The sequence below is a fragment of the Canis lupus genome, chromosome 21, assembly GCF_048164855.1.
Source record: "Canis lupus baileyi chromosome 21, mCanLup2.hap1, whole genome shotgun sequence".
Taxonomy (NCBI): domain Eukaryota; kingdom Metazoa; phylum Chordata; class Mammalia; order Carnivora; family Canidae; genus Canis; species Canis lupus.
Window position 1 is genome coordinate 38,595,208 of NC_132858.1, and position 23,978 is coordinate 38,619,185.

At 36.0% G+C, this 23,978-nt stretch overlaps 2 protein-coding genes across 5 annotated transcripts in view; one reads left to right on the forward strand and one right to left on the reverse strand.

Annotated features, from left to right (window-relative positions):
* PHTF2 (putative homeodomain transcription factor 2) overlaps positions 1-23,978 on the reverse strand; it is a 113,077-nt gene that overhangs the window by 69,769 nt on the left and 19,330 nt on the right. For 2 of the 4 annotated variants that reach the window (XM_072791407.1, XM_072791409.1), the window contains exon 1: positions 15,569-15,726. In XM_072791407.1, the coding sequence (XP_072647508.1) occupies positions 15,569-15,613 (45 nt within the window). In that variant the 5' untranslated portion in view covers positions 15,614-15,726. Of the gene's footprint in view, positions 1-15,568; positions 15,727-19,088; positions 19,390-23,978 lie in introns of those variants that run through there. The other 2 variants (XM_072791406.1, XM_072791405.1) reach the window with 2 other exon arrangements.
* LOC140613514 (large ribosomal subunit protein eL31-like) lies at positions 21,161-21,535 on the forward strand. Its single transcript, XM_072792001.1, has one exon. The coding sequence runs from the start codon at positions 21,161-21,163 to the stop codon at positions 21,533-21,535; it is 375 nt and encodes a 124-aa protein (XP_072648102.1).

Below are 23,978 nucleotides of genomic sequence, written 5' to 3' on the forward strand. Positions count from 1 at the left end.
TGGTTGATGAAAGATATTAGGGTTTCTGGTTTCCAGGTCCTTGTCAGCCAAGGCAATTAATATTGTTAATAATAATAATAGTTAGCATTTATTATTTATCAAGCACCAGACACATGTTCCATGTACTAACTCATTTAATCCTCACAACTCTATGAAATAGATATTATTGTATCCCTAATGCACAGTTAGAAAAAGTTAAATTATACAAAGTTAAACTTAAGTAGCAGAATACAGGAATTCAAATTCTGGTGATTGGCTCCACAGCTGAGCCAGTAACTACCTACCAGTATTTTCATTCACAACCTTACACAAAACCTATGTCCTCTTGTCTTGGCTCTGTTCACTAACAGGTACCTATGAAGAGTGGCATTTAACCCCTAGCCCCTGTTAGATAGTCCTATCTCTCTTGTTTCTCCCTGGCTGCCTCGCCAGAGGGAAGTAATCAGACCCTGCTAAAAAAGCAAATGAGAATACACCAAACTTCATGAAGTACAAATTATTCAGCTCTAAAAATATGTAAAACAGTTAATACTAATCATGGTAACTATGAGGATTCAATGTGCTACTACATATTGAGCTAACAATAGTAACTGACACATATGAGCTCAATAAAAGTTAGCTATTATGTCATTTGGATGAATTGCCCAATGCTTCCTTTTCCTTCATACTGCAGCATGAGACAAGGAAGGAACACATATGCCTTATTTGCATTCTTTCAGTATTTATCATAGGGTATATTCTGGTTTATTATTCTCAAACATAACTCTGACTAAACCATGTGTACATAATACCAATCAAGACTACAGTATTTTCCTTGTTTACATATTTCTAACAGTGTACTACAAATAGCATAAAAATGTGTTTCATTTTTTGAGGCAATTTCAATGCCAAAAGTATTAACATATGTTGGTTATTTAATTATACTTGTAATTTAGAAAATACCTGACATTATTGCTGTTAATTCAATCACTTGAAATAAAAAATGAGACCATGAAACAGATATAAATTATTCAAAATCAAATACATTAATATTGTTTGGCTTCTTTCCATTTATCTATACAGGATAAGAATAAAATGGAGAAAAAAACTTAAGATACATTGCTTTTAGGTGCTTAGTCCAGATTCCTCAGAATAAGAATCTAAGGGAGTTGTACCACCATCATCATTGGTCAAGAAAAGGTATGCGGTAGGGCACCTCAGTGGCTCGGTTGGGCAGCCGAATCTTGCTTTCAGCTCATGTCATGATCTTGGGGTCCTGGGATGGAACTCCACATTGGGCTCCAAGCTCTTTGGGGAGTCTGCTTGAGTGATTCTCTTTCTCTCCCTCTGCTCCTCCCCTATGCCCCAGATGCATGTGTGTGGTCTCCCTCTCTCATCCTCTCAAATAAATATTAAAAAAAAAAAAGAAAAGAAAAAAAGGTATACTGTAATTGTAAGAATCCAGAAGGCTATAAAACTGCTACTGACTCAAGTATGTCTATAGAAGTTATACCTTTAATCTTTAGTATGGATATTTAGGCCTCAGAGGAAGAAATAAAATATTCACTTACAGTATTTGTAAAATTTATAATGAACTATTTATCCTGACACTAAGACTGTACAAAAGTATCAATTTCTGTCAAGTGCTTTGTAAAAGGGTTTGCAATCTTATGCTGTACAGACCAAATTAACTTCTTGTACTGATGAGACAACTGAGACTTTAAAAGGTGTCAGAGTTCTACACCTAGTATGTTGGAGCAGAAACTCAAGTTCTGATTTACAACTCCATGCCCTTTCCACTGCACCACATTCTTTTATGTAATTTGGCCAGCATTTTCCTAAGTAAGTTCCACAAACAGGGGAAAAAAACTAAGTCCAATAAATTGAGAAATGAGGGGGCCTGGGTGGCTCAGTGGTTGAGCATTTGCCTTTGGCTCAGGTCATGATCCCTACAAATACACAAATACACAAAATACAACAAAGAGGTAGAAGAAAAACTGAATTTACATAAAAAGAGTTCCCTATAATTGCTCTTAGATGGAGCAGAAAGAATTTAGTTTATAACTATACCACCAACACTGTTTCTATCTAGGGTGGTAAAAAGGATCAGGATCTCCCTGTGGCTTTCCCTGTCTATATGCAGAAAGAATTGATCCCATTTCAAATTTGTTTCTTCAAAGGAATAACAATATAACTAGAGACTCAGAAGCCACCTGAATAGGCTCCTAGTAGCAAGAGAGGACCACCTGAGCATGAGTAACTGCCAACAGGCTGAATCACATCAAATATCTTGAAGCCAAGATTTCAAAATGATAATTAAAAACAACCAAAAAATAGTGTTGATATTTGAAGGACGGTAGGTAAGTACCATTCTACTTTATATAGCTGTGAAAAGAGAAAGAATTGGGATGCCTGGGTGGCTCAGCGGTAGAGCATCTGCCTTTGGCCCAGCACGTAATCCTGGAGACCCGGGATCGAGTCCTGTGTCGGGCTCCCTGCATGGAGCCTGTTTCTCCCTCTGCCTGTGTCTCTGCCCCTCGTGTGTATGTGTGTGTGTGTGTGTGTGTGTGTGTGTGTGTGTCTCATAAATAAATAATCTTAAAAAAAAAAAAAGGAGAGAGAGAGAGAGAGAGAGAATCAAAGTTAAAAAAAAAAAAAAAGTACTACCTTCTGCCATGAACAGAGCACACAAAAGAGAGCTAGTATAGGAACTAGTTTGGGACCTAATTCTTTCCCCACAGGATTAGGAAAGACATCCTTGAGGGAGAAGACCAGCTTTGAGTTTAAGGATCAATTTCAGTTAGATTAAAATAAATAAATAAATAAATAAAGCAGATGTGGGGCAATAAGGTAAAAACCAGCATGGGGAGACTTCAAAAAGTTGTATTTGATGGAGGTTGGAGTTAGTGATTAAAAGCTAAAGGTTGGATGAGGCTAGGAAGCTAACTGAAATTAGATTTTTAAAAAATTCCTTTGTGAAGAAACTTGGGAGTTTCTCCACATGTGAGACGAAGTCTTAGGAGACTGTTATTCAGTAGGTAAAGACAAGCTCAAATTTTTATTTAAGATAAATCACCCTGGTGGTTTTGAAGAGAAGATATTTAACTGGAACAAGAAGAAATAATGAAGGAAGGGGGATCATTAGCAAATCTGAAAAATATTTAGGATATAAATGTAACAGAATGGTGACTGGCAAAACAAATTTAGACAGAACTTTATGTGACTTCTCACAGCACTTTAAGAATAATTCTATTAAAAAAAAAAGAATAATTCTATTGTAGCATTTACCATAAAGCATCATAGTTATTTGCATTTTGATTCCCCCACGAAGCAGAGCTTGTAGTAAGGTAAGTACTCAGTGCTTGATACGTAATAGGTCCACCATAAATGTTATTTAAGTACAGAGAGTTGCAAATTCTGCCAGGGGGAAAGAGAGAGAGAGAGAGAGAACATCCTGGTAATAAAAGTCTTTGATCCTAAAAGTCAAACTATGCTGGTAAAACTAAATGTACTGAATTTTCCCTACAGGAAGTCAAAGTAGTAAGGCTTCACCTAGCAACTTCCTTAGTTTTCTACCAGTAAATAAAAATAGATCACATAACAAAGTGTTACAGCGTCCATAAAGCAGTAATTAAAAAAATATATCCTGCTGTCTACCACTTTGAGATAGGAAAAATATGACCTCATCTTCTTATTCCCTAAAGCTCTAAAAGAATTAAATTTTAATAAGGCCACCTGACTTTTCTCTTTATAATGTTTTTACCTGGTTAGAGCCACATACCAACCCACTTCCTTATAAACAAGGTAAACCAGGGCTCCTGGGTGGCTCAGTGGCTGAGCAGCTGCCTTTGGCTCAGGTCATGACCCCGGGGTCCCAGGATCGAGTCCCATGTTGGGCTCCCTGCAGGGAGCCTGCTTCTCCCTCTGCCTATGTCTCTGCCTCTCTCTGTCTCTCTCATGAAAAAATAAATAACATCTTTAAAAAAAAGGTAAACCAGAACTCTTTGTATTTCTTATCCCATTATGGGGTGTGGTAGGGAGGACACCTAAAACAGAAAGCAAACTCAAGACTCCACTCTAAATGAACAAGTATAACATATCCACTTAATAAAGATATTAATTTTAAGCAAAAATCTGAATGAGAAATGTTTAAGTTGTATACCCTCTTCAGCGTTTTATTCTTATGAATCACTCCTTAGTGTTGAATTAACAGCTTTTATCTGTTTAAATCCTAGGGCTATATGGCAAAGAGCAATCTGGCTTTTAAGTTACTCTGTCAAACAGCATTTATAAATGTTACTCTTTGTGGCACTATAAACACACAGCAGGTTAACACCAGTGTTTCAGACACTCCCGGGCCTTTTCAAAGCTTGTACATTCACCTAATTTTAGGCAGCCAGTGGCAAACTACCAACTTATTTCACCACTATGTCTGTTACCATGGTTAAAGATAAATTGAAGGCAAGATATTTGGAATATAACTGGCAAACATCATATCCTTGAGTAACATTTCTATTTTAAATCTATTCATCAGAAAATGAAAAGGGTTAGAAACTAGTTTTCCAGTGTGTCATAAAATAATTTTTTCCCCAACTCCCAAGGGGGTGTAAAGAAACTTTATCCATTAAAAACTTCAACTCTAGTCGAATAACATTGTTTCTTGGATTTCCTTATACCTGTGTAAACAACTATTTTAATTATTAGGCACTGTACCTGGCAACTCCTGCAAGCAAATAGATGTTTCCTTTTAATGGAATAACTTTCTTCATTTATCCAAAAGGTGAAAAAAAAGTCATAAGCAAATAAGAGAACCACAGCATTTCAAAGAAGTTATGTCCTATGTACAAATTCCTACTTCTGACCTATCAAAGTACTTCCAAAACAAAAACAAAAACCTTCTGTTACCAAATACTCCTTTTCTAAAGAGGACAAACATAAATACTACTAACCATTTTGGTATTTATGTAGTCACAGTGTCTAAACATGGTAAAAACATGTTGCAAAAACTTTAAAAATAGATACAGAATTTTCTACTGGAAGTGTTTTTGTGAAACCCGTACTTTTATACTCAGGAGTACTGAATATAGGTCTCCTTGGAGTCGGTAAACATTACTGGGTAGCAACTCAGGATACTGCTAGGGAACAGTGCAAGGTTCTCCCCACCCTCTATTCCCCCCCCCTTTTTTTTTTACCCATAGGCATTTAATTGGTTATCTCAATTAAGCACAGGTTCTACTCATTCAAAAATTGAAAATTCTATAACTCGTGGTACAGCTGACAAGATCTCTAGATTTAAAAAACAAAACCAAACCTTGTTCCTTATCACTCAGTGTCTTCATTTGTAAACTCAAAATATTAGAATGGCTACTTTCCCAGGTCTTTTCTGTCTATACATTTCTGATTCCTTAGTAAGAAGTTAGATTCTGGGGATCCCTGGGTGGCTCAGCAGTTCAGGCTGCCTTCAGTCCAGAGCCTGATCCTGGAGACCCAGGATCAAGTCCCGTTGTCGGGCTCCCTGCACGGAGCCTGCTTCTCCCTCTGCCTGTGTCTCTGCCTCTCTCTCTCTCTCTGTCTCTCTCTCTCTATCATGAATAAATTAAAAAAAAAAAAAAAAAAAGAAGTTAGATTCTACCATAAGGCAATCTCAGGGATAGCTTCAGGCAAACAGGCACAGGAGGAAGGAAAGGAGGGAGAAGGAAAGAAATGAATGAAGGTTTCTCAATCATTTAAAGATGTGTTTGAAAAATCAGTTCAGGGCAGCCTGGGTGGCTCAGCAGTTTAGTGCCGCCTTCAGCTCAGGGTGTGATCCCAGGGTTCTGGGATCGAGTCCCATGTCGGGGTCCCTGCATGGGGCCTGCTTCTCCCTTTGCCTGTGTCTCTGCCTCTCTCTCTCTCTTTCTCTCTCTCTCTCTCTCTGTGTCTCTCATGAATAAATAAATAAAATCTTAAAAAAAAAAAAAAAGAAAAAGAAGTATCAGTTCACTGGAATACTTGAATTTTTACCCAAACTGAAATCCCATTGAGCTTTCACTCTGATTTTTACTTCAGAGCAATATAATTAATCTACCTACAATTCTACTACCTGATTAAACAACAAATGGGGGCAGCCCTGGTGGCTCAGCGGTTTAGCACCTTCGGCCCAGGGCGTGATCCTGGAGACCTGGGATCAAGTCCCACGTTGGGCTCCCTGCATGGAGCCTGCTTCTCCCTCTGCCTGTGTCTCTGCCTCTCTCTCTCTCTCTCTCTGAATAAATAAATAAAATATTAAAAAAAACCAAAAAACCAAATGGAAATAAGCCCATAGAAGTGAAAATTCACAGCAATAAGAAGAGAGATAAATCACAATGCATTCTAAACCAAAACCGTAACTAAAACACAAAAACAAACACTGATCAGGAAAGTACTAGAAAAAGCCACTGCTATTCGATTGCAGTGAAAGTTAAAGAACTTCTTGGAAAGAGTAAAAAATGAAACAAAGTTTGGTCTCTGAAAGATACTCAGAAAATTCACCAAATAGTGTAGTGTGTGTTTGCAAATGCTTTGCAAAGTGCACGAAACTTAAACTATATCTGTCCTTCTATTTATTTAATCTATCCACTTTTTAAAAAGGATTTTATTGGGCAGCCCCGGTGGCGCAGTGGTTTAGCGCCGCCTGCAGCCTGGGGTGTGATCCTGGAGACCGGGGATCGAATCCCACGTCGGGCTTCCTGCATGGAGCCTGCTTCTCCCTCTGCCGGTGTCTCTGCCTCTCTCTCTCTCTCTGTGTCTCTATGAATAAATAAACAAAATCTTAAAAAAAAAAGAGATTTTATTTATTTATCTGAGAGAGAGACAAAGAGAGAAAGAGGGGTTTGGGGCAGAGGGATCAGGAGAGGGACAAGCAGACTCCCCGCTGAGCACGAAGCTTGATGGGGCTGACCCCAGGACCCCAACATCATGACCTGAGCCAAAGTCAGATGATTAACCAACAGAACTAGCCAGGCACCCCTACTCAACTATCCACTTTTTTTTTTTTAAAGATTTTATTTATTTATTCATGACAGAGAGAGAGAGAGAGAGAGGCAGAGACACAGGTAGAGGGAGAAGCAGGCTCCATGCCAGAAGCCCGACGTGGGACTCGATCCCAGGACTCCAGGATTGCACCCAGGACCAAAGGCAGGCACCAAACTGCTGAGCCACCCAGGGATCCCCAATCTATCCACTTTTTAAAGCATCATTTGTTTTGTTCCTTCCCCAAACACCTCTCCTTGCCATGAAAGAAAAAAATGATCTCAAATACATGACATATGCTGAGAAAAAAACAATTTGTGCTAGAAGTTAAAACAAAGGATAAGGGAGAAAGCAATGAAATGCAAGAACAGAATTCTCAAAAATACAAAAAAATCTGACCACTTCTTCTAATGAGAAAAAAACAATTTGTGCTAGAAGTTAAAAAAGGATAAGGGAGAAAGCAATAAAATGCAAGAACAGAATTCTCAAAAATACAAAAAAATCTGACCACTTCTAATGTTTTCCTTCTAATGTCTTCTAATAGATACAAAAATGTCCAGTTTAGAAAAACTACTAAGCAAAACCTTTAGTTATCCAAATATATTATTAGTAACAACACTCCATATTTAGCAAAAGAGAACAGAGAGAGGAACTACTACTCGGTAATCAGTAAGTAGATTGAACACCTACTATACACCAACACTGCACTTGGTGTTTACATATGTTATCTCATTTAATTACCTTTAAAAATTCTCATCTCAATAATCTAGACAAATTAAGCTCAATAAAGTTAAACTAATTTAAGCTTGGTAAATAAAAATAGTATCAGGTAACCTAAACTATTCAGGAAAGCCAAATATGTCCTCCAGCACATAATCAGTCTAATGTGTTGTACATATTTAGCCCCAAACAAAATCCTGAAGCATCTAAGAGATAGATGATTATTCAAAATTCTGTAGCCATTATGGAAAAAAAATAGAAAAAAATATATTCTCATACATTTGATTCAGTAAGAGTTTGAATTTTAAAAACTTTATACTTTAACTCAACTTTTACAGTTTTATATCTGGAACCACAGATTAATATTCTGTAAACATTTAAATGTTTACCTTTACATACAATATTGTTTGGTTCTAATAGAAACAACTGGTATTTTAAGAGTCAAAAATTTATCAAAAAGTAAATCTGACGATGCTCAAGGACTAGAACATTGAGAAATATACACAGTGGTGTAATTTACATGTGCTTTTTTAAAGGGAAAGGATAGTATTATAATTTATAATAATTAAGACACTAAACCTCATATAATTAAAGAACACAAATATTTCTGTACTTAGTAAGAACTGGATGTAGAAAATTGTGCCTAATTCTATTACAAACTTATTCCTTAACATTTCACATAGGAAAGTAGCTTAATGAATAATTTTAATCTTAACTTTTAAGAATATAAAGAAAATATTGAGGATCCTGATCTTTTACTCAGTCCAATACTGGTAGTCTAGGATATAGCTACACAGAAGGGCATAAAGCTACACATCTCCACATGGAATCCACTCAAACCAATCATATGCTTTAGACACACTCCTGTAGCATATCCCACAAAAATTCATGTCTACCCAGGACCTTGGACCAGGACCTCATTTGGAAATAGGGTCTTTGCAGATGTAATTGGTTAAGGATCTCAAGATGAGATCATCCTCGATTTAGAGTGGAACTAAATCCACTGACTGGTGTCCTTATAAGAAGAGTGAAGAAAAAAAAAAAAAAAAGAAGAGTGAAGAAAGGCAACATGAAGATGGGGACAGAGATTGGAATGATGCATCAGAAAGCCAAGGAACACCAAGGACTGTGTTCACCAGAAGCCAGAAGAGACTCACGGGGCAGTTTCTCCCTCAAACCTCCCTACAGAGGGAACCAAACCTGCTGACACTTTGATTTTAGGCTTGTTGCCTCCAGAACTGAGAAAAAAATTAATTTCTGTTATCTTAAGCAACCTAGTTTGTAATGAAATGAAATGAAAGCCCCAGAAAACTTATATAACTTCTCATAAATCTTATTACAACCACTGAGTTCAGTCATTTCATTGTCACAATAAATGAAACGATAAAAACAGAAATGGAAGCATTCTGAAAAATAAATGCTATTTAAATGTGTGGTGGTACTATCATCATCACTGTAATTACTGCTGCTAAATCTACAGATATGTATATATAATACTAACCATCTTTTTAAGAAAAGATGTATACCTCCCCACATTCACATCAGAAGTCATCTTTAAAAAATTCTCAAATTAAACAAGGAAATTTTATAGGAGTTTCTTCAGTCCATTTTTCAGAGCAACTTTAGTAGAGAAGTAAAGAGTGACCTGAAAGTCAGTAGACCTGAGTTTTGGTTTTATTACTAATTCATGACTATGATCAAGGTATTAGATGTACAGGCATCAGGTTTCTTATTTATAAAGCAAAAAGTTTAACAGAAACTAGATGATCTCCAAAGTCAAACTATCATGACTACTACACAGTGTTGTTTTTTTCTTGTAAACAAAATTAAAACTCGAATTATTTATGCTAGAAATACCCAACCTGGGAATGGATAAGAGTGGAAAATTAAGAACTTCATAACTAAAATGAGTAGAAAAATTGTAAGTGAAAAGGCAAATATTTCAGTAACTAACCAATCTATTTCTGGTAGGACAAGTCTTGTTTTTGGCAAGTAAGAGACATGAAAAGGGAAGAAATGGAAAACATGACCAGTGACTGCAGCGAAGACAGCTGGGCTTTATAAATTACACTTAATCATGACTTTACTGTAAGAGTGTTAGAGAGCAAACAACAACAAATACCCGCTGTTCTCGTGCTGAATATTAGACATTCTAGGTTTCTCATTTAAAATAAGAGTAAGAATCTTTTTTTAGCCTCATGAGAATTTTTAGAATTCATGAAATAAAGCACTCTGTTAAGTTTGGGGAGCAATTCATCTGAGAAGTATGGGGAATACAAAATAATAATAGAAATAACTTCTATTTATTGAAAGCTTACCCTGTGGAGCACTTTGCTTAATACTTTACATATATAATCAATTAATCCTCAAATAAATACAAAAAATAGTATTTATATATACAAAGAAAGTGAAATGCAGAAACATTAAGCAACTTGTCTGAAATCACACTGGCTTTCAAGAATGAGGATTCAAATCTCAGCTTTCCAACCCCAAAACCTATGTTCGTGTTACCCATTAAGATGTACTGCCTCATACAGTGGTCACCCTCAAAGAGGGCAGCCTGTGGCTGAAAGCAGGGAGGAAAGCTCTGAACAGCTGATAACACTGTTTCTTAACCTGAGTTCTGTTTCATAAACAGGACACAAACAGTCCTGAACACAAACAGGTGTCCAGTTTCTCAAAATTCATGAAGCTGAAAACCTAAAATCCCGTGGTCTTCTGAGTATACCCCAGTGAAACATATATATATATATATTGATTGCCTTTGCATTAATCAGAACTCTTTTATAAGTAAAAAATCCAATTCACATTAGCATCAGCAAAAGGGGGGGATTTATTGGCTGATATGCCTAAACAATTCAAAGTTCAGGGGTGAAGTTAACATCAGGGTGGAGTGAATCCACAAACTAGAGCACCATGTTGGCCTGTGGTGTCTCTTTTTTCCCTACTCCTGACTCATTCTATTGCTGTCTCATTCTCTTCTGGCTGCTGCAGACTGTCATCCATCTAGCTCCTTGAAAGAGGCAAGAAGGTATTTTCCATCAGCTTTACTTAAGAACAAAAGGGTTAGGGGTACCTAGGTGACTCACTGGTTGAGTGTCTGCCTTTGGCTCAGGTTGTGAGCCCAGGGTCCTGGAATCGAGTCCCACATCAGGCTCACCATAAGGAGCCAGCTTCTCCCTCTGCCTATGTCTCTGCCTCACTCTTTGTGTCTCTCATGAATAATAAATAAAATCTTAAAAAAAAAAAAAAGAATAAAAAGGTTAGGGGCACCTGGGTGGCTCAGTTGATTGGGCGGTCCACTCTTGATTTCCACTCAGGCCATGATCTCAGGATCATAAAATTAAGCCCCACCTCAGGCTCTGCACTGGGCTTCCACCTGAGTTTCTCTTTCTTCCTCTCCCTCTGCCCCTATCACCCACCCCATTATTTACACTCTTAAATAATTAGGTTTGTAGAAGGACAGTTGGGTCATCAGATATACCTAGGCCAATTACTGTGGCCAAGGAGATGAGTGAGGTACTATATCTGGTCTTGTCTTAGCCATATAGCCACCTCTTTGGCCGGACAGAAGGAGGAATAGCTGTACTATAAACATGGTTATTACAGAAACTGTTCAGTACTGAAAACCATTTTAATTCCTCATCTAATATATCCCAACTCATAAAATACATAATATTATTTTTAAGAGTGATGCTTCAGATTTACTGAACAATTCATAAACTGCTTTGAAAAACTTTTTAAAAATCATAGTTAAAATTGATTTATTCCTTCACAACCCTGTGAAGAACACAGGAGAAACATGACTATCCTCAGTTTACAAAAGACAGAACTGAGGCTGAGAGATTAAGTAACATCTTCAATATCACAAGCTGATAGATGTAACAAAATCAAACACAAATGTTCTTTCAACCATAACATGCTATAACTCACAATAGCCTAAAATTACATTAAAGATTTAATGATATGTATGAGAACATGGTTCAAGAAAAAAAATTAAAAGAGAAAATGTAATAAATCCATCTGTCTGAGGCTTGGTACTTCTATCTTGGTAGGTCTCAATTTCCTATCTACTAATACAACCATCTAGAGGCAAAAGAGGCCCTTATGGGAAACCATATCCCATTACAATGCATTTCTTGTGTATCATTTGGAACATTTTCAGCTGCAAGGAAATAAAACTCTAATTCAAGTAACTGAAAAAAAATAAGGGAGTTATTAACTCACACAATAAGAAGTCCCAAAGTAGGTCATTTCCAGAGTTAATTCTGTATCTCAAAAATCCTGAAAAACTGAGGTTCTGAGTCACCTTTGCCATCCTTAGCCTGCTGACAAGCTTCCCTCATGGGAGGAAGTCACTACAACAGCTTCAGGCAGCAGAGCCTCACCCATCAATGTTCAGAAACAGGAAACAGACCTTCTCTCTCTCTCTCTTCTTTTTTAAGCAGGATCCACACTCAGCCTGGGGCTTGAACTTATTACAATCTTGAAATCTAGAGTCACATACTCTACTGACTAAGCCAGCCAGGTGCAGCCAGACCTCCTCTTTCATTATTTACCTATGCTAAATTAGTTCACAAATGTAAAGCTATTAGAAAATGTCCCGATGCGGGACTGGATCCCAGAATCATGCCCTGAGCCGAAGGCAGACGCCTGACCGCTGAACCACCCAGGCGTACCTAAAGTAAATACTATCAAATGATTAGTCACAAAATCAAAGAATGTTTAAAATACTAATGTCTTAAAAATTACCTTAATATAAGACTTATGGGGTTCAAATCAGATGTGAAATTTTGTTGTGTTTATGTGTTATACACACTTTTCTGGAAGTAAGATTCTGAAAATTTGGAAATTTCATAGGGATGCATGACTGAAAAGATGAGAACCATTACCTAGTTAACGTATAGAGTGGTAAGTGAAACTCAAAGAAATGAAATAATCAGTAAGTATCAGCATCAGTACTCAAGCTTCCTTTGCATTGAAACATAACTGCCTCTAAAATGACTTTTTAGGGCAGCCCGGGTGGCTCAGTGGTTTAGCGCTGCCTTCGGCCCAGGGCGTGATCCTGGAGACCTGGGATCGGGTCCCAGGTCAGGCTTCCTGCACGGAGCCTGTTTCTCCCTCTGCCTGTGTCTCTGCCTCTCTCTCTCTCTCTCTGTGTCTCTTGTGAATGAATAAATAAAATCTTAAAAAAAAAAAATGACTTTTTAAATAAACATATTTTTAAAAGAAAAAACAGAAACAAATTTGTGTGACTCTGAAGGAACTCTCAGGCTGATGATAAAAGGGAATACCGAGATAGCAGATGAGAGGTGTAACATGAGGCCAGTTCCCCCAGCATGGAGCAGAAGGGCAGAGAGTTCTAGGAGGCCATTCCCAAGGGAAAAAAGGAACTACTGGAATACTGGAATGCGATGGAGTACAACTAAAGGAGTTCTATAGTTTTATCAGAGACTTTGGAGAATTAGGAAAATCAAGCGAAACAGGAAAAAAGTAGCATAGACAGGAAATATCATAGTATATGACCCAACTCTACAATGCATATACAAATAGAAGTCCTGTATATTGATTTCACCAAAATTTGTTGTTCCTGGGAGGATTGGGGGAAACAAGGTTGGGGGGGGTAACTCATTAATAAAGCTAAATCCTTATCATACAGTCAGAAATCAACAAGTAACATCTATAATGAAATAATAAAAAAGCAAGGTTTAAAAACATGAAGTAAATACCATTAAAAAACCCAATCAATATAATTTAACAAGGCACCACTGCATTTTGAGCAGGGCAATTCTTTGTTGTCTGGGACTATGATAGAGCACAGATAAGCAGACTAAGACCTCTGGGCCACATCTAGCCCACTGCCTGTTTTTGTTAATTATTCTATTAGAACATGGCCATCCCCATTCATTTCATTCTTACATACAATCTATGGCTGCTTTTGTACTATACGACAGCAGAACTGAGTAGCTGTCACAGAAACCTTATGGCCCTCAAAGCCTAAAATATTTACTATATGGCTCTTTATAGAAGTCTGCCAACCCTAGTTTAGAGTATCGCGTGCCATTTAGTATCTTTGATTTCTAACCCACAAATGTCAGCATTCCCCCAAAAGTAATTATGAACCAAAACTTCACACCTCACATTTGCAACTCATCCTTCCTCATTCCCTACCAGGGATGAGGAGTAGTAGAACTTTGGTTCAAGCTATAGAGAATTTAATTGCCTCTGGGGAGAACACAGAAGTTGCATAAGGTTAGAGAAAGGTAATATGAGTACTGCTATTTTTTTTTTAAATAGGCCTTGAAACACTCATCTTTCAAAGTATTCACATGTATTTCTTTAAGAAAATTAAATATAAAAGCAAAATTTAAAAATAGAACAAATAAAATCTGGTTAATGGTTCTGGTGGCTCACTAACATAAAATGTGTGATTACATTTGCTAGATACAATTTGTGACATCTGTGATGGTTGCTCTGGAGAATTTTTTGGTTGCACATATCCAAAGCTACTAGGTAAATGACCCTCCAATAAGAAGGGTATTAGTGTGCTAACTGAATGTAAGTGTAATATTTCAAACCTTCTGTTACCAAGAAAAGTCAAACTAGTACATTCTACAAATGATCTTTAGTGAAGTTTGAAATGTTTAACATAAAAAGTCACATAGATAAAATGTTTAATAAACATTACTAAATCTCTTAAGTAGACATTAAGAGGAAAGCTTTCAAAGATCTATGAAGGAAATAAAAAAAATTTAGTTTTATTTAATTCAGTTTAAAGCTGAGTGGAGGTTAAAGGCAAAGATGACACCAATATAGAACTACAAAAGACTAAATTAATAGTATGATCAACATTGGTACTTCTGATTCAGTACGTTCCATGTAACATGATAGTGTACATCTGTGGTATATTCTACACAGAAAAGAAATAACACAAAGATGGACTGTATTCTTAGGTTTCTTTAATTTTTAAAGCACCCTAATTACCATTTCCAATTCAATTAAATTTACAAATTGTCTGATTTTATCCCATATGAGAAAAGCTTTCAATATATAATTATGTTTTGTTACTAGGACCTGAAGAATAAGGCACCAAAAATGTTTTAAAGCATGAAAACAAACATAATTCACTGTATACGCTAAAAACCTAAAAAACCAGATGTACAACATAAATTTTAAAGAGTGTAAGCAACACTCTTCAGGAGTAAATGCTCCTGTGCAAATACAGTAAATGCTTTACTGTATTTTGAAAAAAGGCATTTATTCTTTCACTTCATAAAAAATTACTTGGGTAAAGTTTATTTTGAAACATATAGGATGACACAGCTAGTTAAGTAGTTATGACAACTAATCCTAAAACATCAAAATAAACATTTTAATATTTTGGTTTGAAAAATGTAGTCCTCAAAGGCTTATTTTACTGAAAAGATTCAACTGCTGAATTGCACCTTAGAAGAAACAGATTAAGACTATAGTTTCCTGAAATAAAACAGTTGTAAATTATAATAGCTCTGCTAATCCTAGCTGCAAAAGAAATTAATACAAGAAAAATTTAATGTTTTAATAAAATACTAGTTATATTCAAAATCATGGAAATTTGGCTTATAGCTAAAAATAATTAATCTAGCCACTTTAATTAACTTTAATAATGTGGAGTAAAAAGTGGAGAAAAACCATTGATAAGTGTCATCTTTCTAGCTTCTTTAGAAATAAAATTAGCAGAAGGAAAACCAAAATGCTCCCCTTACACTCAAAAGATCCTGAAATCTATTTGTCATTACTTCAGGTAATATGTGACACAACTCCACAGCATCAAAAGAAAAACTATGCATTTTTAGAGTAAGAATATTTAAAAAGTTGAAAGCCTTGACTATCAACTTACCTTCTTTTGATACCAGACTATAGCATCTGTGACTTTGGACGCCATTTATTCCACTGAAATCACACATTCGTCATTTTAGGCTGTGCAAGAGAGAAAAACATATGGACGACTTTACTTCCACCTTCCAGAAGGAGACTGAACAACATGCGTACATAGCACTCTGGTTACTTGCAGAGCAAGGGGTGTATGACTATACTTATATTACACCCTTCCTCATTACTATTTTAGCAACAGGTTCTTCTTAAGTAAACAAAAATCAGTTGCCATAATAAAAGGATCTTTCTATGTGAACATAGCACTTGAATTTTCTAACAAGATGGATTTTTAAAAATAAGCCTTTTAAATAAATTTCTGAATTTCCCAGGTTCTACTGGAAATTCTTCCTTTATAAATTCACATATGACAGAAATCAATTCATCCACTCAGTAACAGACCGGTTTTGCTATAGTTCCTATCTGGGAATTAATGCCAATTACTGTTGCTAAAGGATTGCTGGATAAAGATGCCAAAATTTATAATCATATTTAATGTTCTCTGGTACTCAGTAAACACCAATTTGAACTAAAATCAAATAACTGGAGAAACTAAATTTATGTTAAATACTAAACCAATATTAGACTTAATTACACAGGAATAATTAATATTACACACTTCCCAGATATCACAGTTTGCTAATACTTAGAAATTTACCACAGACCATTTCATAAGCATCTTGTTCGTGTTTGCCTAAAACAGTTCTGGATACTAAACTTAATGGTTCCTAAGCCCTGGAGAAAATGAATTCCAGTTAACTCTGGAATACTGCTCTAGTCATAAGACCAGGCTGGCATGGAGGGCGCCTCTGGTATGATGTTAAGGATGAGCCTAAACAGGTTCAAACACAGATACTTGCCCCAGAACTCATTACAAACCAGGATCATCCAAGGCCACAGAGGATTTCAGGGAGCAACACACCACAGCAAAGCTGATCCCAGCACGTGCAGATCTGCGACTGTACAGATGCTACCACTCCAGACTTTGCCCAGAGTCAACAAAATACTGGAGGTTTATAAATCATTCTTGGGAGCACATTAGGCTTCAAATATAAGAAAATTACTATCAGGAAAGTCAAATGTTCAAATCATCAATCTCTAAATAAAATTTAAGGCAGTATTTATTCGATATCTGTATTTTTGACAGTGATGAGCTGGATTATTTTATTAGCTTTCCTAAGATAATAATTCTGTCTTTAACTGACTAAATTCAAGTAAACTAGGTTTTGAAAATCCTGACAAATGCCCTGGCATTTGTCATAGGAGGAGCATAGAGTCAAAAGACCTGGATTCAAATACCACCTAGTATGTAATTTTGAAGCAGTAACTTAATCTCTCTAACCTCAGCTTCTTTTAGTTGTACAACAGGAATAACTACCTATTCACTCCCTGGAGGGATTTTGCGACTGATCAAGTAATATTCATAAAATGTCTAGCACAGTCCAGTGTATACAGCAGCTGTTCAACTATAACTATTTTTATTTTTATTATTAATTTTAAAATTCTGCAAGCCAGGAACTGGGAAGCATTTGTATTTCCTTTTTAAAACATGGAAAATGGTTTAGAAAAGGAATACATACAATCAGTTTTTATTGACATTTAAAATAAAAATAGCTACTAGACTATCATAAAATCACAATGTCAATTCCCAACTATATGCACATGGAGTATTTAGAGATTTCAAAGTTCACCTCCACTGAAGTTTCTTAGTCAGGTGTGGCTACTATTAATTTCTCCCACCAGGGGTTTGGGGGAAGCTTTCTCTTACTGACCTTAAAATCTCCTGTTTTGGTTCTTCTGTCCTGGAGATTTCTGGGGATAATTCATCAGCTTTAACACAATTCATCCCAGAAGTTTTTTCCATTGATTCTGCTATAGGACTATCCATTTTAACATTACACCTTCATTATGTTTGTTGAGACAAAAGACTGACAAGACACATGTTTTCCAAACTGGTTAGAACTCTCCTTCTCCCCTCTGCTGCCCCTAACCCTTGACAAATGCAAACTAGAAAAAAATGGTATAAAAACTATAAGAATTATCAACTTTCCACTTTTACTCTCCTTTCACTTCACCCAATCTTTACTGATAAAAATTCCAGATTATCAACCAAAATGAAGATTCTCTCTTTTAATTCTCCAAGAGTGTAAATAATGTGCATTTCATATACAAAATGTGAAAGGATTTTTTTATTCAGTCCATCTATTAAATATATGAGATATTTAATATATTTGAAGAATATTTAAGTGGGTATGTAAGTACTAATAATTTTTTTAAAAGCTTCAATGAAAGTGAGGAAAACACTGACTCCTTCAAATAAAATGATAGATCATTTTCAAATATACTTTGGTTTATACCTAGCTACATTTAGAAATAAATTCTGAAAATCAATTTTAACAGGGCACAAAGTATATGAAATGTTATAAACATTTTATTTATATTTATTTTGATCTACAGAAATAACAATTCTATCTGTTTTAAAAAAAAAAAAAACACAACACAAGCCCTCTTCAGTAATGGCAAGGTTTGCTCTGCAAACTCATTTAATAGTTTTTCCATTGTGTCAACAACTTTTCAGTGACACAAGTGGCTTGTACCTATTTTTAAAACAGGTTTTACAGCATGCTGAGATGGATTTCTGAATCAGACTTCTGATAAAGTATACTCAAAGGCAACCAAATTTCACATGAATATAAATAACAAAGAATAAGTCAACAAATGATTTCATGAATAATTAATATTATTTCTAAAGCCCTTCGAATGTCTTTGATTCTGAGAGTCCAGGAATACAGGTTTACAGTCTCTATTATGACAGTTATCAAGCTAACTATTTTAATGCTAAATTATGACATTAAAGTTAATTTACAGGAAAAAAAGTAGCATAGAAAGCTTACTGAGTACCTTGAACTGAGGATCTTAATCTTTTCTGATCAACTGATCTGATAGAAGGATGGGTATTAAGATATAGAAATAATCCAATTATAAAACTACAGAGCTAACTGCAGGCATAATATTTAAATCTCGGTATAGACAGTTACTCTGAGCTAATTCTCTCCTTAACACCGCTTTAATCATTATACCTTGTCAAAACATCTGAAATTACATTTTACTATGTCAAAGACCACATAAAATGTATTTATGATGTCAAAGCCTGGGTGGAGGAAAAAGGGGACTCTGAAGAGATCTTACATTAAGTCTGACTTTATAAAATCTCACTATCAAATATATTAATGCCCAGGGGTATTCTTTGTAAACAAAGAAATGGTCAGGTTTTTAACCATTTCCTACGTTAGGAAAAAGTCAATCTATCAAACACTACATATTACAATGAACTTCTCTCATTATTCTGAAACAAATTTCTGTTCTAGCACGACTTTCACTATACTTGGAAGCAACTTTTGCCTGTCCCCAACACTTGGTTTGTGCTGTTATTCTCATTCCTTTTCTCCTCTCATCCATTCTCTTAAGTCAGTTCAAATCCTACTTACCCTAAGATGAAGCTTCTTACAAATGTGCACTTGGACAGAAAGTGTTAAAGTCTGAGTCTCTTCCAGCAATGATTGTACTAAGAAATCTGGTATTTAAATAAAAATGAAGATCTAGGGCAGCCCGGGTGGCTCAGAGGTTTAGCGCCGCCTTCAGCCCAGGGTGTGATCCTGGGGACCTGGGGTTGAGGCCCATGTCAGGCTCCCTGCATGGAGCCTGCTTCTCCCTCTGCCTGTGTCTCTGCCTCTCTCTTCTTGTCTCTCATGAATGAATAAATGAAATCTTAAAAAAAAAAAAAAAAAAAAGAAAGAAAGAAAAGCACTATGGCCACCCATGATTTGATTATATATAAACACACTAAAGGAAAAAGAGAGGCATCTTTCCTCCTTCATGTTTCTAAGTACCCAGTACATTATAATATGCAGTAGAGGAAGTAGAGCAGAGAAAAAGTGATGACTAAGCATCAGGAGAACTGGGTTCTAGATCCAAGTTCTGACGCTACATGCTATGTGCTTTTTTTTTTTTTTTTTTCTTAAGATTTTACATATTCATTCGAGAGACACAGGCAGAAGGAGAAGCAGGCCCTCCCCTCCGCTGCAAGGAGCCTGATGTGGGACTTGATCCCAGACCCTGGGATCATGCTCTGAGCCGAAGATAGATGCTCAACCTCTGAGCCACCCAGGCGTCCCTAAATGCTATGTGCTTTTGAGTAAGTTTCTGAGTTCTCTGGGCCTTAGTTTCTCACGTATACCATCTAGCCAAACATCCCACAGCTCAATAAAGGCTACACAACTAACAACTCCAATAACATACAGCAATTTCTCTGAATTTCTTTACTAATTCACCCCAAAACACTACTATTAGTTAAATCAATGTTATGTGCACAGAACTTAACATAGCAGAAACTTTTAGACAAAATGGAACACATGCTATTTTTAAAAGGTAGTTTATAGAAATCTCCTTAGGCCCTGATCTCAGTATTATTCTTTTCAACAAACTTACATCACTCCCTGCTGCCTTTAGAAAACTATTCAGACCCATTACCCTTTAGAATTATATTCAGACCATCTAAAATCTCACCCTAAACTACTTACCAATATTACTGCTACCATCTTCTCATATATCCTGTTTCAACCACGCTACGTTTCTTACACTTTTCTACCTCTGTGCCAAAATTAACACCTCTCTTTCCAAAACAAGGAGGATTTCCAGAAGGCCTCCTAAATTCTACTTTCTCTACAAGTTTCTCCCAAATTCCTCCACTAAAGACTGTTCATCATCCTACAAGTTTCTCCCAAATTCTTCCACTAAAGACTGTTCATCATCCTGTTCTGTGTTCCCAATAATGAACATATTGTTTTTTATGTACTTGTTGATATGTGCCCCCATTCCATTCATAAATTGTTTCAGAGCAGTTCAATGTCTTATCTCTGAATTCTCCTATTGCTCTTCTGTATATATTAAACACAATGTTCACAAACCAAATTTAAAAATTGCTAACCAGGGGCGCCTGGGTGGCTCAGTCAGTAGAGTGTCTGCCTTCGGTTCAGGTCATGATCCCAGGGTCCTGGGACTGAGCTCCATGGCAGGCTCTCTGCTCAGTGGGGAGCATGCTTTTCCCCCTCTCTCTCTCTGCTCACCACTCTGTCTACTGGTGTGCACTCTTTCTCTATGTCAAATAAATCAAGTCTTTAAAAATAAAAACTGTTAACCAAAACACCCTCACACATGAATCAATTTAAGGACCAGAACTGAAAATTCTACTGGTTCCAACTCCTATACCACCACAACATGCACATAAACACAAAAACATACTCTTTCCCCACAGTAAGAGGTAAAAATATTGTGAAGTATAATAAACATGGCCAGTCTGTTTACTGACATGTCACTCAATCAAACAGTGTATAACTATTTGTAGATTTTAAAAGTACAATGAAAAGGAGTTAAAGTCAAATCTGCCATGTTCTAAATGTTAAAATTAAATATAACTCAGTTGCTTCCTCCACAGCTAAAATAAGTGATTTTTTGACTTTAGAAACTAGGAACAAGTCCTTTCCAACTAGGGCCTAGCAAAATGGCTCCCGCAAAGAAGGGTGGCAAGAAGAGGGAAGCCCGTTCTGCCATCAACGAGGCAGTGACCAGAGAATACACCATCAACATTCACAAACGTATCTGTGGAGTGGGTTTCAAGAAGCGTGTCCCTTGGGCACTCAGAGATTTAGAAATCTGCATGAAGGAGATGGGAACTCCAGATGTGTGCATTAATACCAGGCTCAACAAAGCTGTCTGGGCCAAAGGAATAAGGAATTCCCCATACTGTATCCATGTGCAGGTATCTAGAAAATGTAATGAGGATGAAGATTCACTAAACAAGCTCTACACGCTGGTTACCTACATACCTGTCACCACTTTCAAAAATCTACAGACTGTTAATGTGGGCGAGAACTAATCGCTGATTGTCAAATAAAGATACAAAACTGGAAAAAAAAAAGAAAGAAAGAAAGAAAGAAAACCAGGACAAAGCTCTCTTATGCCCTTAAAAGGTAATAAATACTAAGGTTCAAATCAAAACTTTTATACTGATACTGAAAACAGTGAAACCCAGGTAATGGGCAGAAAGAAATCTACTAGTACCAAGACTGCTACTTTCTAATCATGTGACCTCTAAATTGTTACAATTCTTGGAAAGTTTTTTAAGCTGGAATGAGGATATGATTTCATGGAAATGTTGTGAAGAATAAATACCACACACTGTATGTTTAAAGTTGTTTTCAATCTTAAGATAGAAAAATGAAATGCAAAATGAGGTGTAACAAAAAGAGCATTTCCTCTTATATGAACCAGTTCATAAAAAGAATATTTATTTACAATTTTTATTTTCCTGCATGGAACCAATGCATAGTCTGTATATTTTGAGTGAGAGGATAAAATCTAATCTAAGCAGGAAAATTATAGGCAAGTAACTTCTCTTAAAGCTATATGTATAAAAGCATTTTGAGCTATTGTGAAATCTAAGAGAATCTCTAGATTTATAATTTTAACACTACCCACAAAGCCCTCCATGAACTTTCTGATGGGTACAACCAATCCACCTGGTTATGTCCTTTAATGCAACTTTGTAAGTTTCAGGGTTCTTAACTTTAACATATATCCACAACATCTCTACTAGTAACTTGTTAAGCATTCTTTGTGCTTTTTTTTAAGTACTTAATATTTTTATTTGACTGTTGTGTCACTTGGAAAAATCAAATAATTATAATCCATTTAAATGGTTTAACTTCCTCATTTACTACCAAGAAATTTTTACCCTCAACAAATCAGGCTCCATTCAAATATGGATATGTTATTACTGGCCTCTAATAGAAACATTAACTGAATAAGTGGTTCAGGTATCTTTATCAAAATAATAGAGCACTAAATGATATTCAAATAACTTAAAGACATAACAGATCTTAAAAATGATCTTATGTAGAGATTAAAAAACGCTAACTGAATTCCTACTTCATTTTTACTCAAAATTCCTACATTTACTTTTTTAACATTTATGTTTTAAGTACTAAAAGTAATCTTTTAAGTTACTGACTCAACTGAAAAATAAAATTTAAATATTCTAAGACAGAGTTGTAAAATGTTAACAATAAAAAAAGACAACAAACCCAAAATCGAGTCACTTGTGCTAAGTCCCATGTCAACAAACCAAGGCTTTAATACCTAACTCACCTGCAACTTCAACCCCTCCCAAGAATGTAATCTTAAATCAGTGAATCTGGAATTTCCTAGTCAGCACTAGTGAGGTTATCTGCTTAACAGACCCCTTCTATCCCCCAACGAACGATAAAGTAATCTGCTCTTTCCCTGTCTCTGCTCCTTCTGCCTATAAAAGTCTTCCATTTTGTTCAGCTCTTTGGAACTCTTTTCTGTTTGCTAGATGGGACACTGCCCAATTCATGAATCACTGAATAAAACCAAATGACTCTTTAAAATCACTCAATTGAATTTTTTTTTTTAACAAAACTCAACATCTGCACTTTTACTTCTGTTATTCCTAACAGAGGAAGTAAAGGGAAGACACCCAGTTTCACTTCTTATAAATTCAAAATACTAAACAGAAACTATAGGACCATAAATTAAGCTCTTCTGTGAACCTGTTACAAGTACCTCCAAGGGAAAAAAAAAAAAAAACACGAAAATGCATTTTCCCTCCTCAAATCAACTCCTCTTTTACTATCTACTCAAGCACGGAACCCTAGAATCTTTCTTGTCTCTTTCCCTTTCCCACCACCACCTGTTTGATAACTGGCAGATAGTAACTAGTAAGTATTAAGGAATAAATTAATATAGTCTATTTGTCATACTGTCAAAACATTTTTCATATAACCCCTCCGTGGTCCACTACCAGACCTGGTGCAAGTCCACATCATCTATTACCAGAACTACTCTAACAGTCTCTTACTACTCCTTCACTTTGTAAACTCCTGATCTCATCATATCTATCTTCTTAAAATTATCTAATGATTTCCCATTGCCTAAGAAAATAGTTTAACCAGACAAAATATCCTTTTTTTGTTTACAACCCAATCACAGGTTTATCACCTTTACAATCAGCAGCATCCAACATCTTTATCTTCTTCCACATAAGACGTCTCACCTACCCTCTCCAATCTGCCATCCAAATACACATCCTATAATCTAGCCATTTGGGCTTCTGACTGTACCATTTTCATGCTTGCCTTCTAGTCCTTGTCACATTTCCTCTGTCTAAAATAATTTTCTCCCTGTTCTGATCTGACAAATCATATTGGATTCTTCTAGGCCATGATCATTAAGAAATTAAATTATGAGATATAAGCAGTGGTGTTCAAGTAACTTCATTACTTAAAGAGTTATTTTAG